Source organism: Cyprinodon tularosa, unplaced genomic scaffold, assembly GCF_016077235.1.
Source record: "Cyprinodon tularosa strain WSP-4 unplaced genomic scaffold, ASM1607723v1 ctg336, whole genome shotgun sequence".
NCBI lineage: Eukaryota > Metazoa > Chordata > Actinopteri > Cyprinodontiformes > Cyprinodontidae > Cyprinodon > Cyprinodon tularosa.
Window position 1 is genome coordinate 363,100 of NW_024039048.1, and position 16,901 is coordinate 380,000.

The 16,901-nt window shown below is 35.7% G+C and overlaps 1 protein-coding gene across 1 annotated transcript in view; it reads left to right on the top strand.

Annotated features, from left to right (window-relative positions):
- LOC119789361 (proline-rich transmembrane protein 4-like) overlaps window positions 1-16,901 on the top strand; it is a 32,681-nt gene that overhangs the window by 1,161 nt on the left and 14,619 nt on the right. Inside the window, exon 2 of the mRNA XM_038294221.1 lies at window positions 8,831-10,526. Within this exon, the coding sequence (XP_038150149.1) occupies window positions 8,918-10,526 (1,609 nt within the window). The 5' untranslated portion in view covers window positions 8,831-8,917. The remainder of the gene's footprint in view (window positions 1-8,830; window positions 10,527-16,901) is intronic.

Here is a 16,901-nt window from a genome sequence, read left to right on the forward strand (position 1 = left end):
GAATCTGTGGGTCTGCTGCAGCTCATGAGTTGATTATCCGCCCTCTGATGTGGAAGATTGTTGAAAATGATTATAACTAGAGCTTGATCAAGACTGGATTAGTCAGCTGAAGGCTACATATTAGATTCTTTGCACAGTTGCACTGAAAATGTTAACTAGATTACAAAACAATTTATAGTTCATACATACATAGTATCTGTGCACATAAATAAATATTTATATCCTGTATAGCACCTCTGGACAGATGCAAACTACATTTTGTTGCCTTATACTTCTAGTAGTGTAATGACAAAGTTGAATTCTATCCTATTTGGTTTTATTCTTAAATGTTCCGGTTTACTTACTTTTAGATGTTGTAAACATGGGAATTGCAACTGTATTATTGCAATCCATCAAAGTTATTAAAATAACAATAATAAAACTGCTAATAATACTTATTCTTAATATTAGTACTTTCAATAGTATTACTATTATCATTATCAATATTATTGTCAAATGGACGTTATTTTTTTTTTTTGCTAAAGTTACCAGCATAACTAGGTAAGACATATTCTATTAACAGAGCCAGTGCAATATCTGCACTCAAAAAACATAATATCATGCTTTCCATTATGCAAAATTTTCTTTTATTAAGTTAGTTCAACATTATAAGAATGCCGCAAGAATTCCTTAGTCCTGATAAGGCAAAAATCTTTTAAAATGTTACCTGCTGTAGATAGTTATGCCCCATTTACACTACCCCTCTGAATGTTAGGATCAGTTAACCTGGCCGAGCTTGATTCTTATGACCATTTGCACATCACGCTAGCACTGTTTCTGGCCTCCTATCAGCAGTCCATGATACTACCGCTCTCAAGGCGGAAATCACACGAACAAACATGGCGGCACCATAACATTCAGGAAATTATGTTTATGATATTTTGTCATTTGCGGAATGTCAGACAAAGAATGCATCCCTCTCAGTCTCGGCATCACCCCAAGTTTGCACCAAACATTTTGCTGCCATTTATTGTTAATAAGCTGAGAAGAAGTCTGTGTTTTGAACAGGTGAAGAGATCTGTGAATTGCACGGACGGACACACCGGAAAACCTGCAAAATCAGTCAGCTGACTGTAAGAAGGAGATGACGAGGTCTGCTCATGTGCTCTTTGTCATCCGAGATACAACTGAACCGTGCCGAGCCCTAAGGTTGAACTACTACAAAATTTTGGGTTTTGTCTGGCACGGTCCAGTTCAGTTGGGTTCCATTTTCCCTATCTCAGTTACTGTCCTGGGACTGTTCTTGGCATGGTCTGAAAAGGCTAATTAAAAAGGGGTATTAGCCTGCCAATCTTCATTTAGCCTGAATCCAGTTTAGCAGGTGCTAAAGCTTCTCTTTCCACCTCTTCCTGTGGTAATAAGAGTCAGATTCTGTTTGAATAGCTGACCAGTGCATTTGTTGTAGGTCAATGTGTGGTCTGTTTCAAGAAACCATGAAGGCATTTGTTTTAATCAAGTTGTTTTAACATGGATTTCACTTTTGGTTTAAGACCCTAGCTTCAGCCTCATGACCAGATTATCTGTATTTATACTGAATACCATTTCAAAGTGAGCTATCTATTGTAGGTAAGACATTATGAACTTTTACTGTAAGTGGTTGTGTTTAAAATATAAAAAGTGACAATTATCATTTGACATGTTTTAACCAACAGAGTTTGTATTAAGTGCGTGGTGTATTTTGTATCCAGTTTTACAATTAAAGGCTAAAAGCAATCTACTGAATGTCTACTGAAAGAAAATGTAGGTATTCTGCCAGCCAACAAGTGCAGGGCCCCTTAAGGATTTTGCTCGTGCTATAGATTAGGTAGGTTCCAATTTGCCTACAGCCAAGATCCTATATAAGAAGCTTTTTAACCAGGCTAACTACAGGAGGTATTTGCTAGAATAGTGTAGTTTCACTGTAGAGCTTATCCGGGTCATAAATGGGTGTTAACAAAATCAGTTGATATTAAGGAACATGTCTTAATTGGGCCATCCTTTGTCACTCAAAGTTGCCCTATACATGAAATAAACATACAGCCCCATCAAGATAGTTTTTCTGGAGATTCTACCTCAGCATTGTTCCCATATGTTGACATTAGCAGGAATGAAACCTTAATAAACAATATCTACCAGGTTGCTCAACATAATGTTTTGTTTGATCTAGGCCCAAAAAACATAAATTAATTAATTACAGATACACTTTAAGCTGTAGAACATACTGAACTAAGACTAATAATAAAAGAACAATGGAGTATTGCACAAGGGTCTACATACTTGGGTACAATACGCTGGTAGGAAGGGATATAATGGCAATACTTTGGAATAAAATGGGATTACAAATCATTATGAAAAAGGAGATTTTTATATTTTTAAGCAGGACTGCTTAAAATGAATCAAGAATGAGGATTCAGATTTTATTGGAATGATTGAAATCATATGATATAGGAAAGTTTGACACAGCTGAAATTATATTTTCCTCCATATAAAGGGGTTGTGGCCAGAAGTTTGCAGCAAAGTCTTGTCTAACTGGCTTGTCAATAAAACCCCTGCCATGATTTTCTATGCTGCCATGCCATGGCAACAAAAGTAGAAAATTATTAAACTTTTTTTGTGTGATGTAGAAAGCTGGTGTGTGAATGTCTATTCGTACGAGCTGGAAATTTCTCATACAAGAACTTTGCTGGTCACTTGGCTGGAAAGAGAAGCGAATTGTACCACTTTGCAGGATAAAAACTAACCTTTTGTAAATGGTGGCTAAGTTCATCTAAATGTTCTTCTAAGCGAATGCTTTACTCAGTGGGAAGCAAAATGGTTAATTCTAAACTACACAGCTTATATGTGGTGTCACATCTAATCAATGCCATGGTAATGTCTGAGTAATGAATAGGGCATTGTTTACAGTAACCTTAACCAACAAGTTTACAATCAAGTAGTGCAAGGTCATATATGTATTTTTCATAATAAGTTGGGTAAAGACATTTTGAAAATGTTCAGGTTGTATATTTTACTTAAAGGCTTTTTAAACCATTTATGTCACAAACAATTATTTAACACTCAAATAAAACTCTTCCGTTATACCACTGAACCTAAAATACCTCCCTGTTGGTTAAAGAGGCATCGACATCAAACAATTGCAAAGGTGGTGTCTGGAAAAGGCCAACATATGAAAGGCGAAGTTAAAGAGCTTTCCTTAAGAATATAGAAGACCATGAGAGAAAAAACACATGTGGTCACATGCAAGAGCACTTACATATAGCAGTGGAAATAATACTAGAGGGAAAAGTCCTGCTTGTAAATATGCACACCCACACAAGCAGGGAAAAAAGGACAACTATCACCCACAGCATGTAGCCATTTGCAGGAAGGTGAAAAACTCCATTATGACAAACTGAACTGAAACTGAGACCAGACTATGCTTATTGCAGGTTATTAAAAAGTAATGACATTGGCAACTGTCGGTTTATCTCAATTTGTGGCTCCCCTCAATGTTGACTGTAACCTTTTAGCAAATCAGCAAAGAAAAACAGCTCTAATTTAAACAACGTTTCTCCATTTCTCCTCATGTTCTAAAACATTTTTAACGAAGTTCTTTAATATATTTTTTTACCCTTTTAAATATGTGCAACCACAACAACAATAGTGTAATCCAAGAAAAGCTTGCAGAGGTCAAACCTAATGTCGCATCAGAACAAAAGGAAATTTCCATGGAGAGGTAGGCTACAGTTTGTTGAAGGGAGATTGAGATCAAGATGGCTGCTTGTGCCCAGAAAGTGAATCAAGTGAGGGCTTCTTGTAAACACACAGAGACATTTTGGAAATATAAGCATGACGGAGACAGCTGCAGAGTTTCTCTCCTGCACTGATAAGGCCACAGTAGAATGATAACATGGTGGATTTGGGCTTTTGTTTCTCCCCTGCTGCCCCTAATTGTTTGTTCTGTGCACCTCTGCTTCACTGGATGCTGTACAGTATGAGATCCAGCTTTCCATCTAAGGCGATATCTCAAAAATGATTACAAAATAACAGAAAACAGCTGTTAATTTCCTGACACTTATTATATTTTTTCTTAGTTAACTCTGCTGCCTGTCAGCCTGTGACTTAACAAGCCATGAGTCAGATCTGGTGAGTGATTACTGAAAAAAAAAGAAAAAGCGGTTAGAAAGTAGCTAATATGGAAGCTAAATTGACTTGCTTTTTCACAACTCCTGAAATTATCGATGAAGCATCTATGTGATCATTTTTTGACAGCTAATACCGCAGTTTATTATCATTAGGTTACACTGCAATTCTTCGTTTACCCAAAACCAATTATCATTGTGGCTTAATTAAAGTGTAATGAATTATTGCATGACCATTCATTTGATTTCTTGTAAAGTTTAGGAGCAGTTTATAGGCACACTGCTATACTTTAGCACAGCATCCATGCTTCTCTGGTATATTCAGTCCTTGTATAAACATAAATGTATATCATATCTAAAAGAAAATGATTGATACCAGTGTAAGCAGGACCCTGCCAGTGCTGCTTCTTGTCATTGTCATTGACAATGTCATTGTCTCAGCCTCGATTATTGCAGATGTTGTTTTCAGTATATTTAAGCCACTACTTTCCCCATGCAATGGAATGGATCGAAGCAGAGTCTGCTACAGGAAAGAGTCAGTTACTCAAAGTGTGAATCTTGTTTTCAACCAGAAAAAGGTAGATTGCACCTTACAGATTGGGAGTCAGTCTCTGGTTAAATAGGAGTAAACAGCTGAGTGTAAAGCATTTCAGGTGTCATGGTGTCTTGTTCATGGGGGATGGTGGGTCGGAAAGGAATATATGTAGAAAGATGCTTCAGTCAGCTGTGGGAAAGAAACAGCGAAGCCATGAGTAAAGCTTTGGTTTCACCAGTCCATCTAATTTTAGACTGACACCTGGTAATGAGATACAGATCATGACTAAAAGAAGGAGATCCTGGATATAAGTGACTGAAAGTAGCTTATCTCCATAGGAAGGCAGAGCTTAGTCTAAGAGAAGGTGAGAAGCTCAATAATCTGAATGAAACTTGTAAATGAGCCAGAGAAAGCAGTTAACCACCAAGAAGCTCCAAGGGTATCTTCCATTGGAGGTGTTATTGGCCTGTCTTTGTTGTTATTGGAAGGAGAACCTAGAGCAGACCAAGGAGGAGTTTGAGGACAAATTGGTCCCATCTTGTCTATGAAGGCTTTGGAAACGATCAGAATGATGGTTTTCTTGTTGAGGGATTTCACGTAACCAATCCTTCAACAAGAAAGAGATTAGAAAAAATTATTTTTTGTCTTTTTAAGCAGAGCTTTTATTTCATATTCTTGCACTCTCTTATAGTTTTATAAAAAAACTTCAATATAGGACAATTCACCCAGGTAAACAGCCTATCAGCCACAAAGGAACTGTGACTGATAGGCTGTTGATGTACAACATTTATTACATCAAACTAAAGTGTTAAAACACCTTTCACCTTCAAACAAGTGTGTGCATGAATAATTACTTTCTTTACTAAATTATTTGACTCCACAAAACTTTTTAAAGGCTTTGTGTTTAGGTAAAAATAAAGCCACTATACACTCCTCTACAATATATGTGGACATCTTTGGAATCTGGCATATATTTAATAACTGTGTACTTTTATTTACCATAAATGCAACAATTACAAATAAATTCAATGTGGATATGACAAAACATAAACCTGGATTGTCAAAACTAAGGAATCCACAAGGCCCAAAGTAAACAATTGGCAAAATGCTCCTAAAATTAAAGCTATGAGGAAATGCGCTATGTAGAGTAATTCAGAAGAATGATACATCAACAGCAAAAGATCAGGTACATGTATGCAGGACATCTCACTATGGTAAAAGGGTTGGTGCTAAGGATATCAGCTTAGGTAAACTAACAAAGTAAAATATATGTATGTTAATTGAATAAGTGCTTCTGCTCCTTTTTCTGAGACAACTTTAAGCTTTAGTATCAAATACTCATCCAGAGTTACTATGAGTTATGAATGTGAAAAAAAAACAACTTTACAAGGCAATAAGAAAAAAAACACTAATAATCACACCTGAGCGGATGGGATGGTGATGAAATTGGTCTTTTGCATCTTGTATTTCTAAAACAAATGATTAGCACCTGTTTAATCTGTTGAAATAGCACAGTACAGTTTAAAAAAAACAGCAACATTTTATTGCTTCAGAAAATAAACTGGTTTTGCTTTTTGTTGTCTTAAACGTCACAAGGATGTTGAAATATAAAGTAATCTCAAAGCTAAACTGGAAACACCACTTACCCAACACACTGTAATTAAATAAAACTTAATCTCAGTTGTGAAGCAATTATATTTTTCCACTGTCCATTCTTTCTTTGCCTTTAGATGATGAAGGAAAGTGATACTGCAGTGAAATGTGAGTACGTTAGTCTAGCTAAATTATACATAGCCTCTGCTGTTTTAATAATGAATATTATTAGGGTCAAAACAAAACAGAGAACCTACGGATAAAATAGAATTTATTTTAATACTCTATTCCTTTTTGTTGTCATGCATATTTCCAAAGGAAACTGTTTGCAAAATCTCTCCAAGACACCAGAAGGAAGAGCATGTGTGGGTGTTTGCAACTTCTACATAACACTACATGTGGGCAAAGGAGTACATGGTGTGTTAACATTGAGAAAAAAAGTCAGAGTTCAGACATGCAGAGATATGACTACAGATATATTCTATGCAGGTTCTTCACTGCAAGCTTGAACGGAGTGCTACCAAAAATAAGCATTGCCCCTATGGAAACTGGTTTTAATGCTGCTCAATCAATGTGACAAAAATAGTGTGTGTAGGAGGCTCTATGTTTAACCCTTTGTTAGCGAAACCTTAGACTTTTAAGAGTGTGTGTGCTTCATATCAGGGTCTATATACAGAAGAGGGAATGACTGGTTAAACATGGACACTTCTGACAACTTAGACTTTTATAAGTTGTAGCTGAAATAATAAATATACAATTAAGACAGTTGGAAAACAAGAAATGAATGAGGAAAAAAAATTGCTGTAAACCAAAAAGTGTCAATGTTGCTGAGCCTAAAGGATTTAGAAAATGGAGTGGGAGAATTTAAGAAAAAAAAAAGGGAGAGCTTCAGTATACTAGCAAGTTTCTGTGATTATTGATGTTTTTTTTTACTCCCACATATTTTTGTCTGCTTGAAAGTACAAATAAATCTGAGATTTAAAGACAACAAGGCCAAAGGCTGGGGATGTTCATCAGAGGAAGTTAAGTACTGCTGAAGCGCACAGGTTGTTGTTTTCGAAGGGGAAATTCCTTTGGTGCTCCAATCTTTTCACTGAGGCAACAGACTGGTGACTTTGAACCATCTAACACTTTACAAAAGAATAGGAGGTCCCGCGATTCCTAAACTGAAAGCCGGACTCCAATTATTCACTGCCCTCCTCCCAGCCAAACTCACAGAAAAAAATCTAGATGACTGCTTCTTGGAAACATATGAATATATAAAGTTCAATCCTTGTATAAAACTGAATGAAATTGCTAATCGCAACATATGGTTGGACAGATTACAGAAAACTGGCTGTGATTTTTCTGGGACTGTGCTAAATTACTTGAACTCTTACTACCTAATGTTACTTGTTTAATATAAGTCATGGCCCAAGAAGACCACATGTGAGGTTCCTCCAGGCTACATTCTCTGTACTTTTTTTCTTCTTCAGTAAATATATATATTGCCTGTGGCTGAGATTATGGAATATTGTAACATCTTTTTTTTAAAACACAACTTTATATAGCTATCAGTAATCAGCCACTGTAACTTACAGTTACCTTAATATGAAGGAGTGGATGGTTCTAAACTTTCACCATTTTTACAATGAAAAGACTACTTGTATTATACACTACTTATACTGAAATCCTGGTATTTAATTTTAAAATTTTGGTTTATTTTCCAACCCTTAGCTAATCCCATAGAAAATAAAAAAAAAAAAAAGAAAGAAAACCAAGCATCATTAAAAAGCCAGACCTTGAATTTTGAATAAAAACCATCTAAAGCCTATTAAAGTCTGCTCACAACTGTCCTAACATTGTTGAATAGAGTGTTTCCTGGTAAACCAAGACATAAAACCACTGCATTATTTGAATTTCAACAAGTAACATTATTGTAAAATGGCTATATCTAAGATATCAGAGAAAACAAATCTAAGAAAATCAATGTGGGTATAAGCAATCCACAACGCCACTGCCAGAGTCCTGATCAACACCAGAAAATTCAGTAATTTCATGTCAGTCATTAGATCTCAGGCAGTGATTGACTTTACAATACCATGGTCGCTGAAGAACTGACGGGTCTTGATTTGTAATTTGTTCCTTTCAATTCACAACATTATTTCCTCCAACAATTCTTTAAGCTTGAAGGATTGTTTAATTGGTTTATATTAATCATTGCTTACTTTAAAATTAGCCATGCTTAGAATATGCCTTTACTTTTGTTATTTTATTTGCAAAGAACTTTGAATAATCTTATGAAAATGATATATGCTTATAGGCCAAAATAAAAACAAACTTGCAACATCAGGGAGTCTTTTTGTGAAAAAGTATCTAACTACCCTCTTCATCTTGTGGTTGTATTAAATTGTATTATTTCTAGACTTGTTTTTGTTTCTTAAGTAGGTTACTAAGTAAAGCTCCTTTGTAAGTATGTTCATTGAAAAGATAGATGAACAGTTGCCTCTTTCAGCTCGAGCCAACCCAAATGCAGCAGAAGAAAAGTGTGTCACCAAGTGTCCTGTGTGTTCTTGTCTTCTAGGCCATTGGTAGAAGCCAGCCCTATCTGCCTCAGGGGTCAGAAGAATAGAGAACAACATGTGACAATCAGTGCTCCACAGTCGACAGGATGCTTCGATTTCCTCAGACCTTGGCTCTCTTTTTTTGGTATTACTTGTTACTTCACAATCGAGCTTTGGCTGATGAAAAGTCCACTGGAGAGGAGAAATCTAGCATTTACTCGTGGTTTCCATCCATACCCAAGCTCCCATCCATACCCAAGCTCCCATCCCTACCCAAGCTCCCATCCCTACCCTCATTTGGCCTTTTTGGAAGCTCAAATGGCATAAATGAAGATGCTGTCTCAACAACAACTGCCAAAGGGATGAGGGAACTAACAAGTCTTTTTCAAGACCAAGCTGCATCGGGAGAAGAGAGCAATTTTGAGCAATCCCAAGAAATCACAACATTGACTCAAAGCCTCTTTATGAGTGTGACAGAGATAAGAACTGAACCACTTCCCACTAGGACATCAGATTTGCCACACAGAGGCACAGCTCAGAGAATAAGTGAAGCTATTGTTTCTCCCACAAACAGTTTTATCATAAACACACTGTTCACCAAGAGTCCACACAGAACTAACCCTTCAGTACAGAACAAAACACATAATCTAACATCATGGAGATCTACCACAATTGGAAATCCTAGTAAAGATGACCCTGAAAATCCACTTTCAGATGACGTAAAAGTAGATCAGGAAGTTTACTTTACAAAAAGCATTCCTTCAACAGTCCCACCAGAAACTACAGTTCCTACAGCCCTGACATGGAACACAGTCCAAACCACAACACCCAACCCCGGACTAGTGGAGACTGCTCAGACCAGCACACACCCTCAGAGGCATATTACACTTCCTACCGTTTCAAGAACGAATGTTGTTGCAAAAAAAGAACATTTAGCTGTTAGTGTCGCCCTACACTCATTAGAGGGAACATCTGAAATTTACCCCACAAAGGGTCACTCAAACATAGGCATTTCTGAGAGGAGTCTGGTCAATACTGAGCAGCAGCCAGTGGTCTTTTCTTCCATGCCAAGGATGGATCCGGCTGTGGCACAAGTCACGACAGAAATTCACCCCACTCAAAACTCTTTAGAAATGGATTTCTCAGGCACCAGTATGGTGACTGCTGGACAAATGTCAGAAGTATTCCCTGCTGCTCTCAGGACTGATCATAACTTAGTAGTTCAGGACACAACATCAGAAATGTATCCAACAAAAGGCCTTTTAGAATTGGAATTTTCTGATAACATTATCCAGAGTTCCCAACAACAGCCAAGAGTATTGCCTACCATATCAAGGATTGATCATAACTTGGAAAAGGACGAGAAAACACCAGGCATATACTACACACAACGCCATTTAGACTTGGACTTCTCCGAGACCAGTACAGTAAATGCTAAACAAGGTCCAGGACTCTTTTCTTCCACCGTTAGGAGGAATCCTAATTTAGACGTGGAGAGCACAACACAGGAAATCCAGACTACCCAGAGCCATTTCGACTTGGGCTCTTCTGAGAGGACAACAAAGAATGCTGCACAACCTGGAATATTCTCTACCACCCTCTTGATTGATCAGAATTTTGCTGTGGAGTCGATACCAAGCACAACTCAAAGCTATGGGACTAACTTTCCAATTCCACAGGGTAAGCAGACTTCAGCAAATCTATGGAGGAAATTGAGTAAATGAATGTAATCAATCATGTGCATGCAGATCTTTAGGGTTCAATTTGGTCAATATCATCTCTGTCATGGGTCCTGAGAGTTACAAAAAAACTAAATTCTTTGAAATTGCTGCTGGTAAAAGCATAGCTTAAAAGAAATTTAAAGAACAAATAGAAAAACAGTAAGTAAAACCTAGCCAACCCAAGCAAATCTGCTTCTTGATCAGGCTTGGCAATGTAAGGGCAATATTTTAAGTGCTGCTGAGGGTTTTTCACTCACTTCATCCCTCTCTGACTCTTAGGCATTAGCTTTTAATAGTTGCTATGTCACAGTTTGCTTCAATCTGCTTGTCTTAATATTAAATCAAGGTTAAGTAAAATTATACAAAAATAGCCTGTTTACCTTTTTATAGATATACTTTTCCAAAACACTAAATATAAACTGATAAGTATCTCCAGATGTAATTTGTGAAGATAACATTGCATTGTTAAGGGAGTTATACCCATTAGTACCCGTAAAAAAATGCTGGATATAATATACATATATACACACAAAGTAAAATTAGAAATGTCTGATAAATTAGCATTTTAAATTTAAATAGTAAAGTTTAATAAAAGTACAGGTACAAAAGAAAAATACATTTTGTGATAAAGCATAATTTTAGATGAATTATTTTTTTTTTTATTTAATAACATTTTTATTTTTATTCATTAAACTAAATATGTAGCGACAAAATTTAAGACTTGAGCCTGAGTTTACTTTCTAGTTTGATCTTTGATCACCCAGTGTATTAAATAAACATTATTCAAGTGTCAATAAAATAATAAACGTGAAATTAAAATTATAATGTGCATTAAATGTGTTATTTGTTATGGGTCATTTGAATAAGTTCTCACCTTGCAAACTGAGATTATTCCAGTCAAGAATTATTTTATGTTACGAAAAACACTGGAAAAAGCTTTTAGATAAGGACCTATCATATACACTGCATGTTTTAAAATAAAAAAAAAATAAAATTATATATCTATCTTTATCTCTCTCTATCATATAAATATATATGGCTCAATTTAAAGTTATGAAGACACTCTCCAAGTGTCTTTTAATCTAATGAAATATCTGCAAAGATCAGATTTCTAAATTATGATATCACTGCAAAAGTAAAAGTCTGGAATAAATTTTTAAAAATGATACATAGAGGAGTGTCTTAAAAGGACATTTAGTAGTTTTTAACATGAAATGATGTAATTCAATGGTCAAACAGCCAAATGAGTCGAGTGTTGACTTGTAAAGAGAAAACTGCCAGCAACATGAGAGCTCTTGGAAATACAGGTGCTGGTCATAAAATTAGAATATCATGAAAAAGTAGATTGATTTCAGTAATTCCATTTAAAAAGTGAAACTTGTATATTATATTCATACATTACATACAAACTCATATATTTCAGATGTTTATTTTGTTTAATTTTGATGATTACAAATGACAACAAATGAAAATCTCAAATTCATCATATCAGAAAATTAGAATATTACTGAAGACCAATAAAAACAAAGGATTTATAGAAATGTTGGCCAACTGAAAAGTATGAACATGAAAAGTATGAGCATGTACAGCACTCAGTATTTAGTTGGGCCTCCTTTGGCCTGTATTACTGCAGCAATGCGGCGTGGCATGGAGTCGATCAGTCTGTGGCACTGCTCAGGTGTTACGATAGCCCAGGTTGCTCTAATAGTGGCTTTTAGCTCTTCTGAATTGTTGGGTCTGGTGTATTGCATCTTCTTCTTCACAATACCCCATAGATTTTCTATGGGGTTAAGGTCAGGAGAGTTTGCTGGCCAATTAAGAACAGGGATACCATGGTCCTTCAACCAGGTACTGGTAGCTTTGGCACTGTGTGCAGGTGCCAAGTCCTGTTGGAAAATGAAATCTGCATCTCCAAAAAGTTGGTCAGCTGCAGGAAGCATGAAGTGCTCTAAAACTTCCTGGTATTGGCTGCGTTGACCCTGGACCTCAGAAAACACAATGGACCAACACCAGCAGATGACATGGCACCCCAAACCATCACTGACTGTGGAAACTTTACACTGGACTTCAAGCAACGTGGATGAAGTGCCTCTCTTCTTTTCCTCCAGACTCTGGGACCTTGATTTCCAAAGGAAATGCAAAATTTACTTTCATCAGAGAACATGACTTTGGACCACTCACCAGCAGTCCAGTCCTGTTTCTCTTTAGCCCAGGCAAGACGCTCCTGACGCTGTCTGTGGTTCAAGAGTGGCTTGACACAAGGAATGCGACAGCAGAAACCCATGTCTTTCATACGTCTGTGTGTGGTGGTTCTTGAAGCACTCACTCCAGCTGCAGTCCACTCTTTGTGAATCTCCCCCACATTTTTGAATGGGTTTTGTTTCACAATCCTCTCCAGGGTGCGGTTATCTCTCTTGCTTGTACACTTTTTTCGACCACATCTTTTCCTTCCCTTCGCCTCTCTATTAATGTGCTTGGACACTGAGCTCTGTGAACAGCCAGCCTCTTTAGCGATGACCTTTTGTGTCTTGCCCTCCTTGTGCAAGGTGTCGATGGTCGTCTTTTGGACAACTGTCAAGTCAGCAGTCTTCCCCATGATTGTGTAGCCTATAGAACTAGACTGAAAGACCATTTAAAGGCTTTTGCAGGTGGTTTGAGTTAATTAGCTGATTAGAGTGTGGCACCAGGGGCCATCAATTTTGAACCTTTTCACAATATTCTAATTTTCTGATATGATGAATTTGAGATTTTCATTTGTTGTCATTTGTAATCATCAAAATTAAACAAAATAAACATCTGAAATATATGAGTTGTTATGTAATGTATGAATATAATATACAAGTTTCACTTTTTAAATGGAATTACTGAAATCAATCTACTTTTTCATGATATTCTAATTTTATGACCAGCACCTGTATTAGCTGCTTTAGAAACACAAAAAAATAATACAGGGTTATTAAATTTCCAATGGATACATCAAGAACAAAGCCATGGAATCCATTGGGCAATATTCTGTGACTCAAAATACCCTTTGAATGATGTGTTGCTTACTTGTCATCTATCCAAAGCTCTGTGTTAATTTTCCCTCTCACTGTTACTTTCAAATGTAATGCTTCTCTCTTGTGTTTAAAAGTCCTCCAAATCTGATACTACAAGTTTAACCCTTTAGAATGAGCTTTTTAAAAGCAATACCACTTCAGTTCTGTATGAATCGCAATGTAAAGAAAGAGAAGACAGTCTAAAGAGCCAACATAAAAGGAAAAAAGGTGTCTCTCATGGATCCCTTGTTTGACATTGAAGCACTACATTTTTTCCTTCCCATCCCCCATAACTGGTGCAAGTTGGGTGTATGTATGCTTAATGAGAATTCAGAAGGAGATCTTCCTGCAAGTGCACACACATTCATCATGTAGGGTCAAAGGTTGAACAAGAAAATGATGAGTCGATTATTCTAAGTGAGGGAGGCTTTGGTATGTGATTGATGAAATCATGATTGATGACTTTCCATCGTCTAATGTTGCATCCCAGCTCATGTCTTTTAATGTATCCTTTTGATACAGCATAACATTTTAATTAACTTTAAAGTGCAATTTATTAAATTTTATTTTATGAAAAATATAAATCTTTCTATTTGATCCTCAAAGGGTTCTTAGCCTGCATAGTTTCCCCCTCAACTTCATTAGTGCATTGCTGCGGTTTAGTTTTAAGCAAATGTTTAAGTATTGGGTTATAAGAAAACTTTAAAACTTATCAATGTTCTAAAGATAAATGGTTTATTCGGTATGCCTTATTAAAACACAACATATGGTACAAAGTCAGACTTTCTTAAAATGTGTTGGAATGCAGCAATCACAGGTTTTGATCTTGCACCGTTTGCTCAACCTGCTGGATGTTTTGTCTGTGGCGGCTGTTGTGTCTGCAGTTGTTTTCAGTACAGTGGCAGATAGCAAAGAGAGGGGGTTTCAGCTGGGTATAGAGGGCTTCTGTGTTCACATATCAGTATTCCGAATGCAGACTCAGCGAAACCGCCATTTCTCCTGTGGGACCGTCTGCTTGCCAGTTGCCTAGGATGGCGAACAGGCTTCTTACCATTTAGACCCGTCCCTTTCTCCCAACCCCCCCATCAATGTAAGGAATCGTTTTATCTTTGTTCAAACACAAATCCCTCTTGCTTTCCTCCATGGACATAGGGTTTGACTTTATGGCCACTGATGCTTTGAAAGGATTAGATAAAAAGGGTGAGAGATATATAAATACGTAGACATGTACAAAAGGTACATTTAAATCAGACATCAAAATATTAATCTCCCAGATTTTGCAGAGTATTAGTAATTTCATCTCGAAAGATACTAAGCATCTTCTCCACAAAAGCGGGTAGCCTTGTATGCATCAAGAGTGCATTTGCTCTGCTCAATGGCCTTGCCCTTGAGAAGGCTGTCAGGGATGAAAAGAAACAGCAATGTTGTGCATCTGTGTCAGATAATCTATTGAGTGACCATTAAACATGAGGAAACAAGGACAATTATGAGAGGACAGAAATAGAGGCTGGGGACTAAGTTTTCAAGAGCCAGAAGCATTAAATCATTGAATTACATACTATCCTCCTACCACCATTTCTATGCTAAATCAATAGTAAGAAATCTTTGGCAAACAACATCTGTCCTTTAAGGATATTCCACCTTTATGCACCTTTAAAAAACAGGTCTTGTTTTTATTGTAGTGCTTAAAATTCATTTTAAAAATCTTACTATATTTTGTTTCTACAGTCTACCAAAAAAAAAAAAAATAATAATTCAGACCTTTATAAATAATTAACTTTTTCAATCTTTCTAATACAAAAAAAATCCAAACATCCTAAATACAGTCGGACTGTTAAGAATCTCCCAAAGAATAAAATAAATCAGTATGGTGAATGGGTAAATGGGGAATTGAATTTGTCATAAAAATATATATATTTTTGTTATATATCTGTATGTATATATATATATAAATTGACAGAGTTTGTTTTATAAAACATCTAAAAAAATATGGTAACGAGAACAACAACAATTAAATCTCGGTTACACTTAAAAGACAAAAATCATTCGTTAAATTAAACTATACAAATAATATATATAAAATATCTCAGAGCTAAACTTAAAAGGATGTTGTCACTTTAACAACAGCAAATTTGATTAATCACATAAACCCCTTGACAAAACAATTAAGGATTTGGGGATTTCATGACATTTATATATATATATATATATATATATATATATATATATATATATATATATATATATATATATATATATATATATATATATATATATATATATATATATATATAAATCTAAAATAGTTGTGCTATCTATTGAACCTATTTTTAGTGGGATATTGCCTAAAGAACTGATCCCAGCAGATATGGTCTTTTGACCCCCTACAGAAATTAAAATAAGAAATAACACAAAAGAAACACACACAAGAGTAAAGCAGAGGAATTACGAAAAGCTAAACTTTTTACTTCTTTTTACTGCTACCCATCATCAACTACCTTATTAAGCTGCTGCATCACCTTCAGTTTTAGCTCAGATTATTACTAAGAAACCCATAGGAGCTTTCTTTCATAGAACTTATCCAGGTTTACAATGATAATGATGAAATTGCGAGAAACATTATCTTCCTGTTGAAGCTGTAAAACATTACATGAAACATGCCTTCCCAAAAATAGTCTCAGAATTCAGTGCGTTCTACCAGTTACACTAGTAGAAATTGCTGCTAGTTATGACTATTATGATAAAAAAAATATAAAAACACAGAGAATTACTTAGATTAGCTCATTATTATAAATTTGAATTACTATAAAACGTTTTAAAACTAATTTTTGTTACTGAGATATGTATAAACAGTTAATTGTAGGAGTTTAAAATCATATGGCATAAGAACTTTACAAAAATAGATACACTAAAAAGTTCAAATAGGTGAATAAAGCTCCAAAACGCATTATGCTAACTCAGTTATATTATGTATATTCTGTGATAGTAAATGATAATTTGGCTCCAACATGGAATATGGATCTTTTCAGCAACTAAACCAGAAACATAGCTTCATCAGTGTCTGTGACTGTTGACTGAGTGAGTTTGTGAATATGTTTACCTTCATTAAATCATTTGTAGCAGATTTTATAATAGATAATTCAATCTCCTGTCACATGCTCCTGTGATGCTGCCTCTAAGCATATTTAAGAATGTCCTCTGAGCTGATTGTATTGTAGACATAAAGGACAAACCAGCTTTCCAATTTTTGAAAGCTTTTCTTTATAAATTATGTTAGTAAACCTACAAGCAATCTATTTCTTTTCCATTATGTTTATCAAAAAAGTATGATC